At 42.9% G+C, this 26,747-nt stretch overlaps 1 protein-coding gene across 3 annotated transcripts in view; it reads left to right on the top strand.

Annotated features, from left to right (window-relative positions):
- Nucleotides 1-26,747, top strand: part of LOC144783812 (cyclic nucleotide-binding domain-containing protein 2-like) — an 832,431-nt gene that overhangs the window by 556,487 nt on the left and 249,197 nt on the right. For all 3 annotated transcript variants that reach the window (XM_078662559.1, XM_078662558.1, XM_078662557.1), the window contains exon 12: nt 1,649-1,809. In XM_078662559.1, coding sequence (XP_078518685.1) covers nt 1,649-1,809 — 161 coding nt within the window. The remainder of the gene's footprint in view (nt 1-1,648; nt 1,810-26,747) is intronic.

Genomic DNA, 26,747 nt, shown 5'->3' with positions numbered 1-26,747 from the left:
CCGTCGTTGGAATGGGAGTCTCGGTAACAAAAATACCATAGCAGTAGTCCTAGGCCTCATTCCAGAAAATCCTGAAGAAACTCCTTGAAGAGTAGAAGTTGAGCAGAGCTCAAAGAAGACTTCCTAAGCACAACGTGCGGTAGAAAATCTGAGGCTCTGAGGTTCCTTCAGGAGGGTTCTAAGGGGTGAGGCACTTCTGATTGGCTGATGCCTGAGTTTGGTCTCTTTTACAAAAAGAGGGTGATATGCTACAAAAGGGAATGAGGCCTAGGCCTTTTTCTCTCTCTTTTGTACCTACTGCTATGGTATTATTGTTACCGAGACTCCCATTCCGACGACGGGGAATGATACAAAAGCATGGGAATCTATGAAAGTTACCAATACTGGGGAACCAAAGTTACAGGTAAGTAACTTGTTTTCTTCTACTCATCTCATTGCAGATTGTCAGAGATCTTTACATCGCATGTACACATTATGCATTGACAATAAATCATGTATCTGTAAATCAGTGTACAGGATGTGTTACCTAGGACAGTGAGTGTTACAAGGTGTAGGAGCCACATGACCTTCATAGTTTACTGTGCTATTTTAGAAGGATTACAAGTTATGAACTGGAAGTAACAAAAGGATGTGTTGAAAGCAGTAACCCACATACCAATTACATAAAATAAAAATCTGTCATCTGCGTTTTACATGATGTGCTTCACAGGAGAAATGAACCCTCTACGCTACTTTGATTCAAATCTGGGACTAGACAAAACACAGACCTCTCCAGCAAATAGTTATTTTACCATTATTATTATTCCCCGAGATTTAAAGGGGACACAAAGATCTCTACAGCAGCTGCCTTAACCCCATAAGTTATTTTAAAATGCAAACTTGGCAACCAATAAAGCAGAAATGATTTACTGCCACTTTTCTCCTTGTTTCTAATTTCCTTGTGGCAGGGATTTAAACTGTATCCTGTATAAGTTGAGGGCCAGATTTCGCGTCACTTTTTGGCGCAACACAGAGGCAAAATCTCATTTGTTAATTATTGTAATGTGCCCAAATGTACTCATGATAGACCTGCTAAACATATGTTTGAGGTATTAAGATCTGATGGCACTTCTTGAGAGGCACGGGCTTGTGATGTCACGCACTGTGATGTAAGACGTTGTGATATTACTTGCATACTGCTTAACTTGGCTAGTTCCCCCACTTCTGATTTTTAGCTCCTACCTATTTTTTATTGGCTACAGCTCGACTTTGGAGGATTCTGACCCTTGATACATTGTAGAATACTTTCTAGGGGACCCATAATTTACCTAGGCAGAGTTGATCATCACACATGAAGGTGAAAAGGCGCAAGCACAGGAACATAACGTGCAGGCGATTAGTGGAAGCACGCGAGGGGCGGGTAATCTTCTGTTGGTGATCAGTGTATGGTTGAACTTATAGAATGGACAAGAAGGTTTGCAAAAGGAAATGTTAATGTCGGATTTTAGGTTCTTTTATGACCAAAAGTCCCATTAAAGTTTTGCAAGAGGGACTGTTTCATATTTTGCAACAGCCGATTCCTGCTGTATTTTCAAGATAAGGCAAAGGCAAGGTAGGTGTGCGTTTCAGGTAAGCAGGCGCTAACATAAATAATTTTTCTTCTCCGTAGATCCTCAACTGTATGACTTTGCCGAAACACAGGGATCCCAGGGCCATGGTTATCATCAGTCAAGGGTCAGAGGTCATCCGTATCAAACTGGATATATTCTGCGAGCTGGCAGATCTGTCCACCTTCAAAAAACTGAGGAAGGAAATCAAACCCTACCCCAGGTAACACAATCTGCAAACCTGTACTCTAAACAAGGATGGGCTCATGGCATTGAAAAGCATATTACAATCTAAGCTGGTGGTGCAAAAACTGGGAGGATAGCACAACTGCTGGATCTATCTGTGTGCAAACCCAACTGGTCAAAATGTCCACTCCTACTGCTTTTCATGAAACTACCACAATTTATTTGGGGGTAAGGTAGGCCTGTATTTTCGGATTCATCAGTACATGGTGCCTCCCCTGAGGTAAAACTATGGAGGGGTTTGTGCAAGAATCTCTAGGGGGGTTGATTGAGCAAAGCCACGCCACTCTGAGGCCATGAAGATATATCTTTGCAGGAGTGCTCTGACAGGTCAACTGGAATTGAGATCGAAGGAGTAGGAAGAAGCAGCAAGGAGCACATCGAGGTAGTGGACTCAAGCATAGGTACAAATTAACACTTGGCGGCGCCTCTTTAATAATAGATCATGTGCCCAGAGCCATCTCTCCTCTCTCTCCATATAATTTATTGAACAGGAAATTCTATAAATATAGTGATGATCACTGGGAATGAAACAAGTAAACACCTCCATATTGGCAGCGAAACATATGTACAGTGAAACCTAAAGGTTGGTTTAATAAGAAAAGGGCTCAGTTCACACAAAAAAGAACATGAATTAAATTGTATGCATGCATAGACATACACCTACAGCTCTACTTAAAATTACAAATAATTTCTGTCAGCAAATAAATTAATTTGAGTGTTCCGTACATGAAGATGCATGTCAACCCACTCCGATTTGCAAATGCAAATCCGAGATTTATTGGTGTACATTGCGCGAATGGAAAAATCTGATTGCTAAATTTGCAAGGGGAAATCTAGCTAGGGTGCATAGCGTTCCATGTATATGTAGACATAATATTGCAGCATTCCAAATAGGGGATATAGGTAAGTGTGCACGCACGAGCACACTCAAACACACCAAGAAGCGGTGCCAATCTAAAATACTTAAGTAGGTTCAACTTCCAAAGCCCATTCCCTCTTTTCCTTGTGCCTCACATTAGTACGGAGCCAGACTGTTAATATGTAGTCCATACCATTCAAGAGGGTATTTACAGCAGAGCTGGCAGTCATTGCGGTAAACTTTGTGGTGGACCACTATGGGACGCTCCTTGATCTGCCTCTGCACATCCTCAGTGGAGCAGAAAAAGCCATGTGGGGGAAAGTCATTGACCGGGCGAATGCAACGGAGAGAGGAAACTGGGGGAGATAAAGAAAAAAGGGAGAAGGGGCATATGAAGTGTAAATAGGTCAGGATACCAGTGACAGCTCAGTGTCAGACACAGAGCATGCTGCAGACCCAGCCCCATGGAGCAGCATATCCTGGGCACCATGCAGCACCACTCCCAGTTGCATGTCCTTTCTGATCCTGGGATGAGTCATCCGGCCAGGTAAGGTTCAATGGTGAGGGCAAGTCCTCCTGTGGGCCTCTGACTTGAATTAATGCAGATACCAAAGTCCTGTGCAAACTCCTGGCATCACACTTGAGATCGGTGGTGATTCAGTTGCTACATACGGACCAGTGTGGCTTTATACTTTGCTTGAGTAAGGCCATGAAATTATAGCGACTAACACGTGCCACAGTCTGTGCATGGGTGGGATGTGCAGCTGTCCCTAATGGCCGTTGATATTGCCAAGGCCTTTGATCCCTTAGATTTATCCTACCTACTGAAGTTCTTTGGCATATGGGCTTTGGACCAGTCTTTTGTTCCTGGGTGCAGCTGTTATATATGAACCGCCTGGCAGTATGCAGACAGAATATCGAGTTGGAAATGTCTGCTTACACAAATATAGAGTTGGAAATATTGTGATACAAAAATATTGAAAGCAAGAATATCGTGGTCAAGAATATCTACGATAAGGTAAGAAATATTGTTTTTAAAAATTTTGAAGTTATTTATATCGTTTGCAAAAACATAGCTGTTTAAAATATCAATTTTTCAATTAGTGTTATGTATTTGAGTATGTATTTTAAATGTATGTGATTTTTTTTGTATAGTATTGTTTTTGTTTTTTAATATATGTTACATTTTCAATAGTTATCAATTTTATTTTAATTACATTTTGCGTTTTTTAGTTCGTAGAGAGTTTTGGGTTTATAGGGGAATAGGGTGGGAAGTAATTTAATGATAAATTAATGATTATTTTGTATTTAGTAATATTTATTTTGTTTAGATTTTATAGTGTTAATTGTGGGAAGTAATTTATTATCAATTAATTATTAATTGGTTGTGAATTCATATTAATTAATTGGTAATTAATTATAGTGATTTTGTAATTCTTTTAGGAGCGGGTTGTGGGATTTATAGGGGTAAAGGGTGGGAAGTAATTTAATTATCATAAATTGTAAAAAAAAATGATGTATTAATATTTATGTAATCTAGATTTTATAGTGTTAAGTGTAGGACGTAATTTATTAATAAGTACGTATTAATTGGTTAATTATTATTAATTAAATAATTGGTAATTAATTATGTTAATTGTGTCATTTGTTTAGGAGCAGGTTGTGTGGTTTATAGGGGTAAAGGGTGGGAAGTAATTTCTTTTTAATTAATTAGTAATTATTTGGTAATTAATGCTAATTAGTTAATTACATTTTAAATATGGCAATTGTGTGATTAATTTTAGATGTTAGTTGTGGGGTTTATAGTGGTAAAGGTGGGAAGTAATTTATTTTTAATTCATTATTAAGTAGTTGTTAATTGATATTAATTTATTATATTAAAATTACTTATAGAAATTGTGTAATAATTTTTAGGTGTGGGTTGTGGGGTTTATAAGGGTAGAGAATGGAAAGAAATTTATGTTTAATAAGTTAATAATTAGTTGATCATTAATACTAATTCATCAATTGATAATGTGAATAATTGTTTATTTGGGATTGTGTTTGAGTTTTGGTCTTATAGGGGTAAAGCTTGGAGAGTAAATTCATTTTTTATTTGTTTTAATTTGTTTTTTTAATGAATAATATTTCTTTAATTGATACTTAATTATGTTACTCATGCAGGTACATTTTGTTGTAATTTAGATGTGTGTTGTGTATTGTGTGGTGTTAAAGGGTAGGAAATAAAAAAGATTAATTTATGTAAATGTAAATCCATATTTGTAAAGCGCGAACTACTCCCCCATACGGGTCTCAAGGCGCTGGGGGCCGTTGTGGAAATTAAGTGAGCTATTGCCCAGAGTCACAGGGTGCTGAGCTGAGCTGAGCTGCCGCCGGAGCCGGGGATCAAACCGTGAACCCTGTGCTTCGAAGTCAGCTGCCCTAGCCGCTGCTCCACACCTCTCCACTTAATGTTTTTGTTTATAAATATTTTCTAATTAAAAATAGTTATTCAATTGAAAATTATTTTTAAATGTATTTAATATAATATTTCTAGGTATTTCTAATATCTATTTAACATAATATGTTTCTATATTTTAGATTTTAAAAATATTTTTTCAATGTATTTTCATTTTAATATTTTTTGTTGGTGATATTTTGTTTGTTTTAAATTTTGAACAGACCGGAGTGGGAATATTAATTTTCACCCCTCCGCTATCCAACACTTTACCTATTGTTGCACTAACTGGAGTGGGAATAGTATTTTTTACCCCTCCGCTATCCAACAATTTCCCTAGTGTTGCACTAACTGGAGTGGGAATAGTCATTTTTATTCTTCCGCTATCCAACACTTTCCCTACTATTGCACTAACTGGAGTGGGAATAGTAATGTTTACCCCTCCTATATTCAACACTTTACCTCTTGTTGCACTCACTGTTATGGGAATAGGCCAGGAGTGGAGAACTGATCTGAGAATTGGAGTGTGGGAAGGGGCACTAGAAAAGGCTGCCCACTCTCCCAACTGTTGCTCGACATTGCCCTACAACAGCTGGCATTGAAACTCCAAGGGGTACTTTCGGGTCATGATACAACTGAGGGACATCACCCACGCAAGCTCCCTTTATGCAGATGACGCTTTTTTAATCTAAAGCATCCGAGGGAGGCCATACTTGAATTATTGTGAAATTTGGGTGAGTTTGGGGTGGTGGTGGGACTGAAAGTCAGTAAGAACAAGACCATACTTTTCCCCCGGGTAGTCTGGCAAGACGTCCAAAGGAACACTGATGTGATCTTGGTTTGCAATGGGAAGTGGACAGTGTGAGCATTGTGGTGATTTTATAGTATGGTTATACAACCTTATCATGTAATACACTCACAAAACTGTCTTGGGTCCAGTCAGGCTCATTTGTAAAAACCAAGCTCAACCCTCGCTAGTTGTGGCTTCAAGCAGCAAGGCTTAAACAAAGGAGCTAGTGTAAAGCTTTTAGAAGCACCTAACACCGAAATGAGAAAGTCACCCAACACGAAAAAAATCAGACACCATTTTCTAAAATACATTATATTTTATTTACCTTTAAGCACCAAGATGAGCAAAATCCTCTGAAGGGTTCCGGAGTATAGATTTTTACGTAAAACGTAAATATCAGTTCTTTGTCCAAAGCGTACACACGCATTGGTAACTGCAATGTTTACACAGTTTTAAAAGGTGTGTTCAGCTACTCTGGCCTGAGTGGGGGCAACCAGATCTGGCAGGGAGAAGGTTAGGAGGGCCAGTAAGGGGTTGTTGGATAGTTACTGGATCATCAAAGCAGTCTCAAGTCCAGTTCCACAATTTACATCAAAACTGGCTTAGACGTCAATAGATTGGTCCTGATGCTGGGGATGCATGATGCTGAGGATGCTAAAAGATGCTCTAGGTGCTGTCAACAGGAGTGCTCTATCACTCATTCTTCTGTTCACAGCTAAGGTGGGGCAACTTTGGCCACAGGCGTCGTTCTCCCTCAAAGTCATCTTTGAGCCAGTAGAAGGCCACTGTTGCTGAGCTTCCGGTCTGCATACACAGCTAGTCCGGCAGTATCCTTTGGTGAAGGTAGGTGTCTCTTTTTGGCAACCAGTCTGACTCAGATGACACTCCCAGTATAAGCCGGCTCTGGTGCAACTTTTGGCCATCGAGGAGCAGTCTCTTGGGTTGCCCAGCGGCGGTCAGCGGCGATTCAAAGAAAGTGGTTACTGACTTGCCAGAATGGGCTTCTTCAGCTTTGATGGCCCTAGTGCTGGTTCCAGGGGGTCACCTGAATGATCCTTGGAGTCTGTGGCTCAGGAGCAACTTTTCCAAGAGCCACAGGCACAGTCCTCTCTTTGCAAGCCCAAAGTGCAGCTGGTGCAGTCCAGCAGTCAGTGCGGTCTCATCAAGTCCGGGGTTCAGCAGGTCAGCCCTTCTTCAGTCCTTTGTCCAGTTCCGTCATGATCTGAGGTTCAGGGTGTCAGGGGTGCCATGTTTGTGCTCAGAAAGAGTCCTGGGGGATGATACGGTCACTAGCCTATGGGGTACTAGGTTCTATCCCACCCTGTGACGACTTCTGGCTATGTGTGACATTTAACAATACCAGAGTGCACTATTCTGCCCACTCTGAAGATGTCTAACCCGTTCTGTGGATGTTAGGAGTTTGGTAGCCCATCCTATAGGTGTGGCTACCTGTTGGCTACATGCCCACTGCAAATCCAGTTTGGGCACTGTACAGACGGGCAGCCCTTCAAGAGTGTGATGGCCATTTTCCCACCAAAGGTGGCTTCACCTTTAAAGCTCACTTTCTCTAGTATTGAATCTTTCATAGATTCACATGCTTGTATCTTCCCCGTCGTCATGGTGGGAGTCTCACGGTAATTAGAAAATAAGTACCATAGAAGTACATAGCGATTCCCAAAAGGGAAAGAAAAGCTTCTACATTCATCCTCATCATTATGTAGGTCCAAACTCCAAGCAATCAGAGACCAGCCTTAGACCTCATCTCGCCAGTCAGAGCCATCAGACCTCAGATTTCTAACCGCACGTCGTGTGTAAGGGAGTCTCCCTGAGCTCTGCTCAGTTTGTCATTGAGTGAACTTTTGACCCCGCTTGAATTCACCTCAAGTTATTGTATTCTACTTTCTTTCACTAAGGATGTCTGAAGGTTCTAAGAAGAGGCTTTTCAGGCCCTATTGATCCCGTGGAAAGGCAAGACTTTTTTCAGAAGATCCACATAAGGACTGCCTTTATTGTCTCTATCCTAAACATACAGCCAAAGACTGTAAATATTGTAGAACCCTCTCTGCGAAGACACTAAAGGATAGAGAGGCCAGATTATTATTATGGCTCCAGAAGAAGAAATCTAAATCAGAATCGGGATCTGATGTCGAAGAAAGCCCTGGGCCATCCTCTCTTGAGAGAAAAATAAGGGCTCTACCTCATTAAAGGCTGATTTTAAGAAATCAATGGTAGAAAAACCCTCTTCTGCCGAAAAGACAGCCATTAAACCCAAAGATTCTGGCCTGAAGAAGTCTTCGGCTGCCTGTCTGCCTGTCACACCTCTCAAACAGGCTTCGTCGATGAAGAAAACATAGTTGACAGACCCGTCGTCGAGTACTTCTACAAAATCTCCGACTTCTTTGGCGATTACTTCTTCGTCGACTGACGTGGCTACGGCATCATCAACGATCACGGTGACGACGATTTAGCCGTCGAAGATGTACACTGTGTCTACGATTGCGTCTACATTCAGTCACAAAATCACCAAGCATGTCATCATTACCTAAGATCTCACCATTGCTTCCTTCTCACCTGCTTGATACGGAAGAGTCAGGGGACAAAAGCCTTTTCGGTACCGCTTACAGTCCCTCACAACTCGAAGTCAAATGCCAAGACACTGATGAGGAAGAGGAAGCGCAAGGACAATCAGAATATATGGCGGGAGATTACTCATTTTTAGGACGTTCTCAGGCCGAACGTTATGACTCTTTTCAAGAGCAGTATCGTTATGAAGCTTTTGAAGAACTTCAGGAAGTTCAGAGAGATTCCATGCTGGTCCCACTCTCCTTGGTCACGGACCTTAGACATATGCTAAACGACTATTATAAAAGATTTCCAGACACTCATGCTCCGGTTCCATTGACACCTGGGGTCCAGGTATGCTGGTTGCTCCGCCTCCACCAGTAGTTACTCCACCACCTGTGGTACAAGTTGAGAAACAGGCTCCTCGGTGTATAACGATACAGGATGATTACATTGAAAGTGAAACAGACAATCAACCAGAAGAAGGTGAGCTCACTCAAGATTCGGATCGGACCTTCTTGGCCAAGAGTGGGATGATTATGTGGCTCCAACTTCACCGTCACCTTCCCCTCCCCCGGCGGCTTCCCCACCGGGAGATATTGGGGGCTTTCACGAAGTACTTGATAGAGCCTCTAAGAGGTTTGAATTGCCCATGCCTGTAGTGCAAACCAAATGCTTTATTTATGATTTTAAAGATACATCGAAGAAATCAGTTAAATCCATTCTGTTTGTGGACTACATTTGGACTGGGGGGCTGAAGATAATGAAGAACTTAGCCTCCGTTCCTGCTGTGTTGCAGAGAATGGAGAAGAAATACAAGGAGCCTCATTCCAGCATGCTTAATTGGACATCCTCGCCCGGATTCAGTAATAATGCAGGCGGCTCAGAGGCGTTCCAGGAATACTCAATCTCCTTGTTCATTGCCTCCAGACAGGGAAGGCAAACGCTTCGACAGCATCGGTAAGCGATTCGCTACTATGGCGGCTACTGCTATCCAGGCCTCTAACGCCTTAGCAATCTTGGGGAGGTATGACCATCAGTTATGGTCAGACTTAGCTCCTCTTCTCGAATTCCTCCCTTATGATAAAAAGAGAGAAGCGAAGGATCTTTTGCAGGAGGGTGCTAAAGCGTCTTCCGAGGTCATTGACTCCGCAATGGATCTATCCTCTATTGCTTTCAGACAAATGGCAGGTGCTGCAGTCCTTCGAAGACAGGGCTGGCTTAGGGCGATGTCTTTCCCCCCCGAAGTCTAATCAAAGGTGTAAGACAAACCCTTCAATGGGGAAAACCTTTTCGGGAAGCATATAAACGACAAACTACAATGCATTAAGAAGGATACAGAAACTGAACATTCCTTGGGCACATTACAACAGAGGCGTTTTCAGTCCTTTTGTGGAGGTAAAGGAAGAGGTCGGTTTCAGCAAAGACCATCTTATGAATCCTACAGATATCAGCCATATGGTCAGAATTACAGATCACAATATGGGGGGCAGCAACAGCAGCAATTTTGTTCCTCCAACATGTCTTACAATCAGCAATCTGCTAGACACAAGCCTGCAAGACGAGGAAAATTACAGGATTCCTCAAGACGTCAGTGACGTTTATCTCCCGTCAGCCACCTCAATTTGATCTCAACACCCTTGGTCTCATCGACTCTCTCCATTTCTAAATCAATGGCAAACCATCACGAAGTACAAATGGGCGCTGGACATTATCCAACTCGGCCATACCTTGGAGTTTGTCTGCAAACCTCCTCGAACTCCGCCCCCAAGAAAAATGCATCACCCGCATTTGTCAGCACTACGACAAGAAATTTCGGCTCTACTAAAGAAAGGGGCGGTAGAAAGAGTGCCTTTCAGATAACTAGGGAAAGGCAATTACTCCAAATTTTTCTTAATAAAGAAAGAATACGGGAAATGGAAGCAGGTCTTGGACCTCAGGCAGATAAACAAATACATCAAAAAACAATTGTTCAGAATGTTATCCCTTCAAGAGAATCTTTTATGAAAATAAGGGAGATTTTCTAGCGTCCCTCGATCTCTTGGACGCATACTTCCAAATTCCCATTCATGCAAAGCATCGCTAATTCCTAAGATTCGAGGTGGCTGGGGATCACTACCAGTTCAAAGTTTTGCCATTCAGCCTTCTCTCAGCACCCAGAGTGTTCACGAAATGTATGGCTCCCGTAGCACCTTTTCTGAGAAGACAGGGACGGACACCAGGTTTACCACTACCTGGACGACTAGCTAGGGAAGGGTGCCTCATTCCACTCTACCAAAGAATCCATGCAGGCTTGTCAGCAGCTCTTCATGGCGCTGGGGTTTCAATTCAACATGGATAAGTCACACTTAATTCCAAAACAGAAGCGTGTTTTTCTAGGATCGCTCCTAGACACAAAGTCAATGAAGGCGTATCCCACTTCAGAGAGTAAGCTGAAAATAATGCGCTTAGTCTCCCTTCTGCACTCAAAAAAGTCCACTTCTGTGAGAGTGTTCAAGTCATTACTGTCCACTTCTGTGAGAGTGTTCAAGTCATTACTGGGGATGCTGTCATCATGCATCCTGTTGATTCCAAATTGCAGGCTTCACATGAGGCCTCTCCAGGAGCAGTTAGACATGCAGTGGGTGCAGGTGCACGGCTCATTCGAGGACATCATCTATCTCTCAGACAATAAAACACTCTCTGTCATGGTGGGAAACATAAATCAATATCTCTGCTGGTCTCTCGTTCCAACCAACACAACCTCATTATATTATGACAACGGACGCTTCAATGGACGGATGGGGGAGCGCACCTCCAGGAATTGCAAATACACGGAAAATGGTCCCCTCAGGAAACATGTTCATACATCAATCTTCTGCAACTAAAGGCAGTTGTTCTGGGGTTGCAGGCCTTCCTTCCCAGAATCCAGGGATCCTCCTTTCTAGTAAGAACAGGCAATACCACAACAATGTTCTACTTTGCCAAACAAGGGGGTACCAGGTCTCTCACCTTATCAGAGCAAGCCCTGGAAATCTGGAAACGGCTCATTCATCACGACATAACATTGCAAATAGAGCTTTCCCGGGTGTGGATAACGATTGGGCGGATTCTCTGAGCAGAACAAATTCCCAATGTCATGAATGGGATTTAGACGGGATTCAGCTGCAAAGAGTCTTCAAACGGTGGGGCACTCCAAAACTGGATCTTTATGCGACAGAAGACAACAAGAAGTGCAAAAAGATTGCCAGCAGGTTCCCTCAGAGGAACTCTTGGGGAAACTCGCTGCGGATGCAATGGACGGGAGCGTTTGCCTATGCGTTCCCACCATTTCCTCTTATCCCGAGAGTGTTGAACAAGATGAAGAAAGATCCATGCCAGCTCATTCTCATAGCGCCGGCATGGAGAGGCAGTATGGTACATGGAGCTTCTCCTGTGCTCGATTTCTCCGCACATTCTCTTCCCTCCACTGCCAAATCTACTCTCAATGAACAACGGCCAAATTGTTCATCCTCAAATAAAGTCTCTAAGTTTGTCAGCTTGGAACAGAACGACTATGAATTTACGGATTTAAACATCACCCCGGATTGCAGGTCTATTTTACAACGAGCCAGAGCTCCTTCGACTAACCAGTCATATTCTGCTAAATGGAAGCAATTTTGCCATTGGTGCAAGGAGAAGACACTGCATCCTTTACTATCAACTCCTGAACAGGTTTTGCCTTACTTACTTCACTTAGCTCAATCAAAATTGTCTCACTCGTCAATCAAGGTACACTTGGCAGCAATTACCAGGTTTCGCAGAAAACCAGGTGAGCTCTTTTTATGGTCAACAAGAATTGTCAAGGAGTTTATGAATTCTCTTCAGGGTTTTCCCACCCTTAAAGCGCCCTGCAGTTCCGTGGGAATTAAATACAGTGCTGGCTCAGTTGATGAAATCGCCTTTCGAGGCCATTCATAAGGCTGATTTAAAATATCAGTCAGTCAGTCAAACCACTTTATTCGATTATTTAAAATCATAAAAGTACAATGCACATTACAAAAAACAAGATCTTATTATCATTAGATACATATGAGTGATGAAGAGATAAAAACATCTGCAACAGTTATATAGTTATATAATTCATCAGGGTTAAAAAGAAGGAAAATCAATAAAAACAGAATTTCATTAGGGTTACAAATAGAGGATTTCATACATCATTAAGCATAGGATATCTTTTTTTCCTAAGGGGTACAGCTGCGACAAGGAAACTAGCAATATTAAATATGTTCCGTGAATGATCCGAATCACTGACAGAATATCGACCGACAGAATCTCGACCTACAGAAACATCGACGCTGGAATATTGAAGGCAAGTATATCGACATCTTATCTACAACATGGTAAGTACAAAAATATCGAAACCAAAATATCGATGTTAAAAATATCGTAATTAAAAATATCAGTTTTTTTCTGTTAAAAAAATGTGTAAAATAAAGTAAATAATACTAATAAATAAAATAAACATAGTTAAACATCTGTCATAATGTTTAAAATTAATAACTAATACATATATAATAATAAAACATTAATTAAACATACATAAAATATATACTTAATAACTTTTAATAATTATTTCAATTACTTATAAATTATTTATAAATACTATAAATTACAAATACATCTACACACATAAAATAATAACAAATAAAAATTAAATGATTATGTGTAATACATTTTTTTTAAATAATATACTTTCATTATTTTGAAAATTAATTAAATACTACATTATTTAAAATAATACCAAAAATATTAAATAGATAAATAAATAAAACTATTTACAGTCCCAAAAAAACTACAGTAATGAAAACATTGGATAACGTAGAACGTAAAATTACTATTCCCACTCCAGAAAATGCAACAGTAGGGAAAGCGTTGAATAGCGTAGGGGTAAAAATTACTATTCCCACTCCAGTGAGTGCAACAGTAGGGGAAGCGTTTGATAGCGTAGGGGTAAAAATGACTATTCCCACTCCAAAGAGTGCAACAGTAGGGAAAGCGTTGGATAGCGGGTGGGTAAACATTACTATTCCTACTCCAGTGAGTGCAACAGTAGGAAAAGCGTTGGCTAGCGTAGGGGTAAAAATTACTATCCCCACTCCAAGAGTGCAGCAGTAGGGAAAGCGTTGGATAGCGTAGGGGTAAAAATGACTATTCCCACTCCAGTGAGTGCAACAGTAGGGGAAGCGTTGGATAGCGGTGGGTAAAAATTACTATTCCAACTCCAGAGAGTGAAACAGTAGGGAAAGCGTTGGATAGCGTAGGGGTAAAAATTACTATTCCCACTCCAGAGAGTGCAATAGTAGGGAAAGCGTTGGATAGCGGGTGAATAAAAATGACTATTCCCACTCCAGTGGGTGGAACAGTAGGGAAAGCGTTGGATAGCGTAGGGGTAAAAATTACTATTCCCACTCCAAAGAGTGCAACAGTAGGGAAAGCGTTGGATAGCGGGAAGGTAAACATTACTATTCCCACTCCAGAGAGTGCAACAGTAGGGAAAGCGTTGGATAGCGTAGGGGTAAAAATTACTATTCCCACTCCAGTGAGTGCAACAGTAGGGAAAGCTTTGGATAGCGGGTGAATAAAAATTACTATTCCCACTCCAGTGGGTGGAACAGTAGGGAAAGCGTTGGATAGCATAGGGGTAAAAATTACTATTCCCACTCCAAAGAGTGCAACAGTAGGGAAAGCGTTGTATAGCGGGAAGGTAAACATTACTATTCCCACTCCAGAGAGTGCAACAGTAGGGAAAGCATTGGATAGCGTAGGGGTAAAAATTACTATTCCCACTCCAGTGAGTGCAACAGTAGGGAAAGCTTTGGATAGCGGGTGGGTAAAAATTACTATTCCTACTCCAGAGAGTGGGAAGAGGCACCAGAAAAACGTAAATATGTGAGGACTGGGGTTAATTTACTATCTCTAGTCCATTATGTAAAATGCTTATTTGTTAGTCTTATTATTCTTTCGGCAAATGGGTACAGTAACATTTCCGGCATGTCAGTGCCCATGTACGAAGTGTTGTTTCACCTTAGACTGAGGGGCATTGGCACAGGGGGAGCTTGAAGAGATGGAACGCCGACTTCCACCACACCCTTGGTGATCCTTGACTAATGTCTTTGTTAACCTGCGAGTCAGGTGCCTGGTATGCCAAAAGTGATATTTAGGAACAGGCAAACCACTATCATTAAGGTATTTATAGGCTGTCCGGAAATCAGTTAATCCCGATTGTTCCGCACAGTACCCTACCGAGTGAAAAACAGCTGACTCGGTTTAAACCGAGTGTCACTGATTTTCACATGTTTTGCACCAGTTGGCCACATGAGGGGGCTAAAGCAGTACAAAACGGCTCCGAATTACATTGAGGCTTTATGCAAGCACCCCCACCCACATTCAGTTGATTTCATCAGTTGCGAAAGGGCCAGGTCTCTCTAGGAAGTGTTGGGAAACACAAACTCCCCAGCTTCCTGGCACTGGCTCTTTGTGTGGGATTTGCATTATTGGTTTCCCTAGCGTGGATGCTGGTTCTCAGTTGGCAAAGGAAATGTGGCCTGTTGGCTGGCAGTGGCGTCAGTTGGAAAGCCAAAAGATCAAAATCCCGATGCGAACTTGCACATGGTGTGCGATCCTGGGCAAGTTATTTTTTCATATGCTGTGCTATTGCCCCAAATGCTACATTATGGCTGTTCAGTAGCTCTATCTCCTGTGCCTTGCGTGTATTATCGGAAGCAGCCCAACACCAAATCAACTGTACTTGTAGAACAATATTTTCAGAGTTCGGCTGTTCACAGACTCTCATAAATAAGGCAGTAAAGGTGCACCCCTCGACCCCCCCTTCCACCTCCCAAAAAGTCTTGTGATAATCTACTAAACTGTATGCCACGTTGTTAAGCAGCTGTCTTGTCCTGTGTTTTTCAAATGAACGCTTTGCATATTGGCACTCGCAGGCCCATACTTTGATCCGAGAACGTAGAACTCCAAGTCCCAGCATGCCTCTGACTAAAGCCACACTTGGAAGAAGGTGACCCCTCCCAGGACATACTATCAACTGCCAGCTACGCTTCACAAGCATGCCTGGATTTCAAGAAGTGAACGTGACGTACAAAAGTTTATAGGTGCTGTGATTGGAAAGCGGCGGCTCAGATCCAGCAGGTTAGCTGTATTGTTAGTCATTGTCCACTTTAAGGATCAGCACAGAGCTGACCGGAAAATTACAAGTACATGGCTTGGGGGTGGGGAGGGGGCCTGGGGCATTACCCGGTCTCAATTGGGGCATGCCACGTGCACTGCGGAGGCCAACTGATAATGCCACTGCTGGAGGCAGTTGCCGTGTTTTGAGGATGCAGTACTCTTGGTATGCATGCCAACCCACAGAAGGCCACAAACAATCCATAGCTGCCAAGTATCCCAGGTTCATGCATAACTAGTTAGTTCATAGTTAGTTCAGTCCCGTTTTTTTCCCTAGAATTCTGCGATTTTGTACTCCTGGTTGTATACTCGGTTGAATAAGACTAAAAATCCCAGAATTCTGAGAGAAAACCCGGTCTGGCATTCCTAGTCACGCATGGAACCAAGAAATTTGCCAGCTATGCCTGTTGCTCGATAAACAGTGCATCCTGGGCATGGAGCACAGGTGGTCTGTATGCGGGAGCTCATGCTGGTGCTTCGTAAGCTGTTTGCAGGCTGAGTTGTGGAGGGGCTCCTTTGTATCTGGGGAGAAGAGATGCTGTCTTACTCTTAACCTGGAGGGATTTCCACCCCCTTTTTAAGTCTCGCCTATTCTATCCCGCAGGGATAAATAGACGAGATTATAGTAAGCGGAAAAGAAAAGTCTACCTATCTGCGGATCGCGTACAGTTCATGTGAGCTATGCACGTGCACATCATCGCCAGTCACATCACACACCACCATTTGTCTGTGCCTCGGCATCAGACTTTAAAGGGTCCGCTTCCCCGCCCCCGCATCAGACTTCAAAGGAATCTGCTCCACTCCCCCCCACGCAATGCCGAGAGCTTGTTTTTCACTGCTCCGAGAGGCTTCTTTGTATCAGCCTGACTGCATGCTTGTTTAATGTGGTGGATACTCTCTGCCTTCGAGTGGCCATGTTTTATTGTGAAAAGCTTCAGCCTCCTGCCCGTCCCTGAGCCTCGTCCTCCCCGCGCGGCCTCAAGCGCCATCGCTCCAGGGCTTCCATTCAAAGTACGTCAACAAAAAAAGGGGCACATGTTTGTTTAATCACAGTGGGAAGTGATAATATAGATACTTGTGTCTCTGTTGCTTTTCAGAGTTTCATTTAATTACATTTATCTTGCGCTTTCTCCGTCTTTAACAGTAGACACACTTTATACAATTTGTTTTTAGTATCACATGATTATTCGTACATTGCAGTCCCTTAATGTGCACGGAGCATCTGTGTTAATGTTTGTGTGATTGAGTGCAAAATCTCACTAGCGATTTTGACACATGCAACTATACATGCGTCACATAATTTCTGAAGAACTATTTCCTGTTGTAGACTTTTGTTCCTTGGGATATTCCAGGCTTTTATTTTAGAACAAGAACATTGGATCACCTATGATGGAATTATCATGGGCACCAACATTGTGAGCTCCAGTATTATAACAAAATCCAAATTTACTGCTTGCAAAAAAAACAGAAAGCAGTCACAAGAAATGTTATAACTGTCAACAGACATGCACATATCACCCAATCTGCAAAAATACATCAGCTGTATCTGCAAACTGGAAAAATCATAAGCTTCCGTACCAGAATTCACGAAATCTTAGGTGGACATTACCCTCCTTTACACAGTTAGTTGTTAGAACTTTGTAGTATTAAAATCAGGTGACAAGAGCAGTAAAAAGGTGCACCATTTTATATGACAGCCAACAAGTGCTAGATGCTATAGGGATACCAGGAAATGCCAACAACGTTCTATATGAATAAACACCTTCCTTTTACCTCATAATCACAATCAATATTAGCCTATAGTTCTGTTTTGTGTCAAGTTTAAAAGAGGAATCCTTGCTTGTCTTTTTCCTCCCAGTGGGAGTTTTAACTCCTCCCTCACCCTCACACCCCCTCACCCTCACACCCCCTCACCCTCACCCGCCTCACCCTCACACACCCTCACCCTCACCCACCCTCACCCTCACACCCCCTCACACACCCCCACACACCCCCTCACCCACCCTCTCACCCTAGCACACCCTATCACCCTCACACACCCTCACCCTCACACACACCCTCACCCTCACACCCCCTCACTCTCACACCCCCTCACCCTCACACACCCTCACTCACCCTCACACACCCTCTCACCCACACACACCCTCTCACCCCCTCACCCTCACACACCCTCTCACCCTCACCCTCATACCCCCTCACCCTCACACCCCCTCACCCACCCCCTCACCCTCACACACCCTCACCCTCACACACCCTCACCCTCACACCCCTCACCCTCACACCCCCAGACACCCTCACACACCCTCACCCTCACACACCCTCACCCCCCTCACACCCCCTCACTCACCCTCAACCCTCACCCTCAAACCCCTCACCCTCACAACCATCTCGCCCTCAAACCCCCTTACCCTCACAACCCTCTCACCCTCACAACCCTTTGTGGAGAAGTGTGGCTCAGGGGTTAGAGGCAGCAGACCCGGAAGCTGAGATCAGTCCTGGACCAGGGTTCAATTCCCCGCCTCGGTGGGTCTTGGGCTAAAAATTCCACGGACTCGATAATTCTCGCACTGGTGCCTCCTCGACTCACGGGTTCACACTCTGCAACTCTGGGCAATAGCTTGCTTAATCTCCACAACGGCCCCTCGTGGCGGGATGCCTGACTTTCACCTTGTGGATACCCTGCTATCTTACAGGGGAATACCAGGAAGGGTTCCCTAAGCAAGCGCCGGGAAACCCACTGCGGGTAGCTGTGCGCTATATAAGCTCAATTACATTACATTACATTTCACCCTCACAACCCTCACACACTCTCACCCTCACCAGCATAGCATAATAAAACATAGCATGGCATAACAAAACACAGCATAGCATAGCATAACAAAAAAAGCATAGGATAGCAAAACATAGCATAGCATAACAAAACAAAGCATAGGTTAGCAAAACATAGCATAACAAAACAAAACATAGCAACGCAAAACACATAGCATAGCATAGCATAACAAAACATAGCATAGCATAACAAAACATAGCATAACAAAACAAAGCATAACATAACAAAGCGTAACAAAACATAGCATAGTATAACAAAACATAGCATAGCATGACAAAACATAGCATGACAAAACATAGCAGAACAAAACATAGCATAAGAACAAAACATAGCATAATATAACAAAACAAAGCATAGCATAACAAAACATAGCATAACAAAACATAGAAAACACAACAAAACATAGCATAGCATAACAAAACACAACAAAACATAGCATAGCAAAGCATAGCACAACAAAACATAGCATAGCATAACAAAACACAACATAGCATAACAAAACAAAGCTTAGCATAGCATAACAAAACATAGAATAACAAAGTATAGCATAGCATAACAAAACATAGCATAGCATAACAAAACATAGCATAACAAAACATAGAAAACACAACAAAGCATAGCATAGCAAAGCATAGCATAACAAAACAACAAAACATAGCATAGCATAACAAAATACAACACAACATAGCATAACAAAACAAAGCTTAGCATAGCATAACAAAACAGCATAACAAAGTATAGCATAGCATAACAAAACATAACAAAACATAGCATAGCACAACAAAGCATAGCATAACAAAACACAACAAAACATAGCATAGCATAACAAAACAAAGCATAGGATAGTAAAACTAAATTTAGCATAGCATAACAAAACAAAACAAAGCATAGGATAGCAAAACAAAACATAGCATAACAAAACATAGCATAGCATAACAAAACATAGCATAACATAACAAAACACAACACATTGCAAAACAAAACATAGCAAAACACAACAAAACATAGCATAGCTTAACAAAACATAGCATAGCAAAACAAAACATATAATAGCATAGCAAAACATAGCATAGCATACCAAACACAACAAAACATAGCATAGCATAGCAAAACAAAGCATAGCATAATAAAACACAACACATAGCATATCATATCAAAACATAGCATATCATAACAAAACATAGCATACCATAACAAAGCATTGTGTTGTGAATACATGATAGATAGTCATGTAATTTCTTGTAGCTCCTTTATTCAAGTAAGATGGTAAAAAGATAAACTGGAGAAAACCCCACCAGGAACAGGATGGTTACTGCTCAGCCCACTCTCTTCAACTGTCATTCCCCACACACACACCAGGCACACTAACATTCTACTCACTCTGTCATCCAGCATTCAACATTCCACACAGACATCGCATTCATACTGGCTGAGCAGCTAACAAGGAGATAACCCAAGGTACAACATATCCCTTTTCCTTCAATAGCAATAAAACACAATAATATACTACATAGCAATTTAAAAATAGCAAAAGACAAAACTTGCAATATATTTTGAAAATAAGACCAAAATACCAAAGATAAGAGAAAGGAAGACTGAGTAAAAGATAAGCAGCAAGGAAAGAGTGCAAAAGAGAAAATGAGAAAATATAGCAAGACACATCCCCTTCCCTTGGGAAATACAGAGATGGTAAAATGCAATAATACCAAAATATGTATATATTAATCAAGTGTAGAGTAGTTATAGTACAATAAAAGTGAGTACAGATAGATAAAAGGCAAAGCTGATACTAAGCACAAAGATTACGTAGGGTGAAAACAGTGAAAAGGGTGTGCGCACACCCCGCACTGAAAACTAGACCGAGTGTATGGAGACCAGCTCTTATACACAACAATCCTACAGAAGAAAAATAAAGTCTAAACTTAAAGCACCAGCAATTACAAGATGCAACCAATCAGGAGCTAATCTTGCTAAATTTGTACCACTAAATTTGTACCACGTAAGTAAAATAATTAATTACTTAAATTGCTATATAAATCATTAAAAGTAATATAAACTTATTAGAATTGTTGTATAAATCGTTAAAAGTAATACAGGCTTACTTGAATGGCTGTATAAAACATAAAAGATTACAGTCTTACTTAAATATCTGTATAAATAATTATAAAAGTAGTATAGCAGTCTTACTAAATTGCTGCATGAATCACTTTACGTATAACAGACTTATATAAATTGCTGTAAAAATCATTTAAAGATTACAGTCTTACTTACTATAAAATATTAAAGCATTACAGTCTTACTTAAATTGCTGTAGAAATCCTTAAAAGCATTACAGTCTTACTTAAACTGCTGTATAAATCATAAAAACATTACAGTCTTACTTAAATTGCTGCATAACATACTATAAATATATAAATATATCAAACTTACTTAAATAGCTGCTTATTTCATTACTAGCATATTATATAGTTATACTTAAAAGTTAAAATGCTTGTGTAAATGTTCACTTTCAGGGATGCCTTTTCTCAATTCTATAAAATAGTCCCAAGAGCTTTTCCTTGTCCTCGTTCATTACGATGTACTACCTCACTGCTCCCAACACGAATAACAATACTTTACAGTACCTGTAGCTTAATGCCGCATAATGAAGAGAAACTTCACAAGCGTTCAAACAAAACGGGTTCTTGAAGATATCTCTGTCGATATAACTTTATTGACACACTGAAAATGGTGGCACGCTTACTGACACTAGGCCGGGTGGCTCGCGGCGCGTCAGCGCAGCAGAGCGTCCTTCAATAGCACAGGCGATGTAGTACGTCGAAGAATTCAAAATTTGCGAACATACGTGACAAGAATTTTCAATTCTATTAAGGACAAGGAGGCGAGGATTATGCTTTTCTCATTTCTTTATAATGAAATGCTCAGCAGCCAATTATAGTAACAAAAAACGACATTTCCCATGAACACCAGGGAATAACCGTAGAGTATACAGTATAAAAGGTCATAATGTTAGTCCTTCTTCCTCTTTCTTTGTCAAGGAAACAGTTCAAGTCCAATAGGGTAATCCAACGTAGACCATTAGGAACAGAAAAAAGCACGCCGCAGAGGTCCAAAGGAGCTGGAAGCAGGCAGCAGAAGAACACTGGATCCCCGAACCAGGAAAGAGGGGAAACGCAGACGGATGACACCGGCAAACTCTACTTCGGGTCAGAACCTGAAAAGAGACATAAAGCCGTAATACACATATAGTGCAAGAGTATAAGAATGTAAACCAGGGGGGGGGGAAATAAGGGATGAGAAAGTTTTGCTACATCATCAATACAGATTATATCAAATAACAATGCAAAGTAATAACAATGGGTGGGATAATCCTCGCCTCCTTGTCCTTAATAGAATTGAAAATTCTTGTCACGTATGTTTGCAAATTTTGAATTCTATGTCAGGACAGGAGGCTCCGATTATGCTTGTTCAAAGCTGATCCACCACCACAGAAGCAATATGATCGATTGGTTTATAATAAAACGTTTTGAAAACTGAATCAGAAGACCAATCTGCGGCCTTCATAATGTCAAAAAGAGTGACACCCATGGAGAAAGCTTTAGAAGCCATCGCCCCACGTGCAGAATGTGCACCAAACACAGAAACATCAATGCCAGCCTCTGACATGAGCCATCTGACCCAGCGCGCTAATGTAGCAGGAGTCACAGGGCGAAATGGTTTCTGTAAAGCAATTAACAATTGACCGTGCATATCTGAACGTAAAGAAGCAGTACTTACTTCGTAATCCTTGAGACACTGCACAACGCACAGGTTGGGGTGAGTGGGAAAAGATGGATACGTAATCGAAGCAGTATTAGATTTAGTACGTCTGGAAAGACGAAAGGTAACGCCTTCCGGCGTAAAACTGCGACCCTCAAGGTCTAAAGCACGGACATCCGGCACACGTTTACAAGAAACAAGACACAACAACATGGTCAACTTAGCAGACAGCTGTTTGCGGGACAACAACGGATTGGAGGGCCAAGCCTCCAAGAACCGCAAAACGATGGAAACATCCCATAAAGAGACATATTTAGGACTGGGCGGTTTCGAGAGACGTATACCTTTAAGCAATTTGGAAATGAAAGGGTGTTCACCAGCAGGCTTACCATCAATCTGGACATGTCCAGCCGAAATGGCGGAACGAAAATTGTTGACCGTCCTATAAGCCAGACCTGAAGAGGCTAGGGAAACCAGAAAATTAATGCTCAAGGAGACATCTGCTGAAGCGGGATCAACTTCCCGTTGAACACACCAATCACACCAACGCTTCCAAGCCCCTTTGTACCGTTTGTGAGTATTGGGAGACCAGGCCTCACTAATGAATCTGGAAGCGTCGCTAGAAATGCCTGGGATCGTCCAGCGGTCCCCGAGATCCGCCACGCCAGCAACTGGAGAGATCCGGACAGAATCAGGGGATGCGGATCTTCGAGAGGAGCCAGCAAAAGATTCCACTTCTGGGGAAGAAGGAGCGGAGCCTCGCAACACATTTCCAGGGAACCACGCTTGAGCCCTCCAGAGCGGAGTAATCAGAATCAGATCCGCTCGATACCGTTTGGCGTAAGCCAGAACCCTGGGGATCATCATGAACGGGGGAAACGCATAGCACAGAATCGACGGCCAAGCCTGAAGAAAGGCATCCGTGGCTAGGGCTAGCGGATCCGGTCTCCAACTGTAAAATAGCGGAAGCTGTGTGTTGAGGCGAGAAGCAAACAGGTCTATGTGACACTGGCCCCAATGCCGAAGAAGAGAGCGGAATACGCGAGGGTGAAGCCTCCAGTCGTTAAAATCCCGAAGATGTCTCGAGTGCCAATCCGCAATCTGATTGTGGCGACCGGGAAGATACTCCGCAATAACAGTGATCTTCTGTTGCAGGCAAAAATGCCAAAAATCCTTGGCTATCTCCGCAAGCACCTTGGACCGAGTCCCTCCCAGCTTGTTGACATAACGTACTGCTGACACGTTGTCCATTCGGAGGAGTATGCAGCAGTTGGACCGATGGGGAGTAAAGCACTTGATCGCAAAGGAACCCGCTAGGAGTTCCAGACAATTTATGGGGAGAGATAATTCCTGAGGAGACCAACGACCCCCCGTCGAGACAGGACCGCACCGGGCTCCCCAACCCCAGCGACTGGCATCGGACTCTATCACTAGTTCCGGCGACGCACCGAACAGGGCTCGACCATTCCAGGCCTCCATGTGGTCTAGCCACCATTGCATCTCCCACCTCACCTCCTCCGACAGAGGAATCTGATCTGAGTACCTGAGGCCTTTCCGGAGATGTTGGATTTTCAGACGCTGCATTGCCCTGTAATGCAGAGGACCCGGAAAGATCGCCTGAATGGAAGACGCTAACAGACCTACTACACGTGCCAACGATCTCAATGACACAGTCTGTCTAGAAATAACAGAAGTCAACTCCCTCTTGATATAACGAATTTTCTGGCTGGGCAAGAGAAGCTGACAAGCAACCGAATCGATCTTGAAACCCAGAAAATCTATTGATTGCGTCAGTGTCAAAACCGATTTCTGAATGTTGACCAGAAAACCGAGAGATTGCAAAAGATCGATGGACCACTCCAGATGAGTCAGGAGCCTGAGAGGACAATCCGCCATAAGGAGAATGTCGTCCAAGTAAATAATCAGACGGACACCCCGAGCCCGGAGATGTTCTACAACTGGCCTCAGAAGTTTCGTGAAGCACCACGTGCTGACGAGAGGCCGAACGGGAGAACCTGATACTCGTACCAAACACCCTTCCACTGAAACTGGAGGAATCGACGATGGGGTTTGAATATTGGAATCGACAGATATGCGTCTTTGAGATCCAGACGGACCATCCAATCTACCTCGCGAAGGAGATCCCTTAAGAGATGGATGCCTTCCATCTTGAAGTGCCGGTACACGACCCCTCCGTTGAAGTCTTTCAGGTTGAGAACAAGGCGCGATCCGCCCTCTTTTTTCTCGACCAGAAACACTGAGCTGACGAACCCTGTCGGATGACGGACAGTGGGAAGAATCGCCCCTTTCTTGAGAAGAACGTCGATTTCCTCGGAGAGGCAAGCTTGATCTTGAAGGGAAAAACTTAAAGGAGGGGGAGGACGGGTCTGATGCTGGGGCTGGTAAAACTCTATCTTGAACCCTTGAACAGTTTCCAGCACCCATGCATCGCTGGAGATCTTGCGCCAGTTGAGAAAAAACTGTACTCTGCCCCCCAAAACCGCATCGCAGGCATGAATAAGGCTCACCTGAATTGTTGGAGTCTTAATAATGACCTTGCTGTCCTCCGGAACGGCCTTTTCCATAGTTCCCTCTACCCTTGCGGGAGGAATAAAAGTTCGATCTGGTTGAAAAACCTGAGTCTTGACCTCCTCCACGCTGAGAGTTGTTTCCTCTGTGGGACTGTTGATGTGAACCTCGGCCGAACGAGCGTCCACGATGTCGTCTGGCCTTGGCAAAAACCGGACGCATAGCGCGACGCATTGAAGCTTGCGCCTTGTCAATGACACTAAAGGTGGAAAAAAATTTGGTCAGCTCTTTCAAGAAAGGCTGGCCAAACAGAAGACCTTGTGCCACTGGACCCGACTCAGAGGTAGAGAGTTCCACCAGTTTAGGATCTAATTTTAAGAGAATGGAACGGCGCCTCTCGCAAGATATAGCACAATTGGTGTTCCCCAATTGGCATACAGCCCTCTGCGCCCATTCAATCAGTTCATCAGGGTCCACAATAGCTGAAGCCTCCTTGGCCTGGAAACTGTAGTGTTGTTCCTATTATCCCAATAGGCTCTGCGCATTGGAATAATACCTTCAGTGAAGTAGTGTGGCTCACTGGTTAGAGGCGGCAGACCCGAGAGCAGAGGACGGCCCGGGACCAGGGTTCGATTCCCGGCGCGACAGGTTTCTGGACCAGGGTCAGCGGACTCGATAATTCTCTCGCCTTGGTGCCAACTCTGATCAGCGTTCACACTCGGCAACTCTGGGCATTAGCTTGCCTCATCTTCACTAACGGCCCCACCAGACCGCCGGGGATGCCTGGTCTCACCCTGGAGATACCCATTAAGGGACCATCTCTCAGGGAAGCCAGGAAGGGTTTCGCAGCGGTCGAAGCGCCTTGGGACCCTACGGGTAAGTAGTGCGCTATATAAATGCCTATACATACATACATACTTCAATAGTATAGACCTAGACCAGACGTTAACTAGGTCTTCTACTGTCGATATTAGACTTAAAGTTTTGGGTTTGCCAGCTAGCTCAGAGTTCACTAGAAACTTTCTCGAATAGGCAAGGAGGAGTTGAACCTCCCTGGATAGACAAGAAGGGATTTAGTTTCTGACAACCATAGAACATGACAACTTTGCTCTCCCCTAATCAAGAGTGTATCTCTAGAGTCGTGTGAAAACAAAAGACAACTTATTTTACTCAGTCAGTACGTGCATTCTTAGTTTCACCAGTTTGTAGAGAAAAGGAAGAGACGGGAGTGTTCAATAAAAGATGGTATTTATTGATCAGTCTCTTTTCTCGTACAAGAGAAATGAATCGATATTATTGCAATACTTATGGTTAAGTAAAGTGCATACAATAAAAGCAGAAGTATAAAATAATACTGTAAAAACATTTATATGGTTTCTAAGCCATATGGTGGTTTAAAATGGATAAAATAGATACATACATATAAACATTTGACTAATCGTACTCAACTGGTGCTTCTAACTACGCCTACCCCGGTGTACCTGACCTAAGCCTAATACGTGGGCTGGAGTAGAAAGTAGCAGTTTAAGTTAAGTTTGTTTTGCCAAGTGACTGACTCAAGAATTCTCTGCAAGGGGTGATTCAGTTCTGTACCTGGAATCTAGGATGGTTGAGGGATGGTATCTCTCGTCTGAGGTCTCGATATTCTAGGCTGCCTGCAAGGGCTGCTCGGAAGCGCCGGAGCTGGATTTCTCGGCAGGAGAAAGGCAGCGTCTCGTTCTCAGCGCGTCAGGAAGGCGGGGCTGCGCCAGCGGGGTCTGCTCTGCTCTGGGCTTCGGCAAGTCTGGCTGCTCCGATCTCGTCACCACCGCGTGTGTTTGCTTAAGGCAATATCGGTAATATTTATACCTGTAAGGTGCCGAGATTGACGTAAGGATGGACATAGATACGTCAATAGGGATGTCATACGAGCTGGTCGTTAGCGCATTCTTTTACTGAAGTTCTCG

Source organism: Lissotriton helveticus, chromosome 10 (assembly GCF_964261635.1).
Source record: "Lissotriton helveticus chromosome 10, aLisHel1.1, whole genome shotgun sequence".
Lineage (NCBI taxonomy): Eukaryota > Metazoa > Chordata > Amphibia > Caudata > Salamandridae > Lissotriton > Lissotriton helveticus.
The sequence above is the reverse complement of the archived record's forward strand: the minus strand, read 5'-3'. Positions and strand labels throughout refer to the sequence as shown.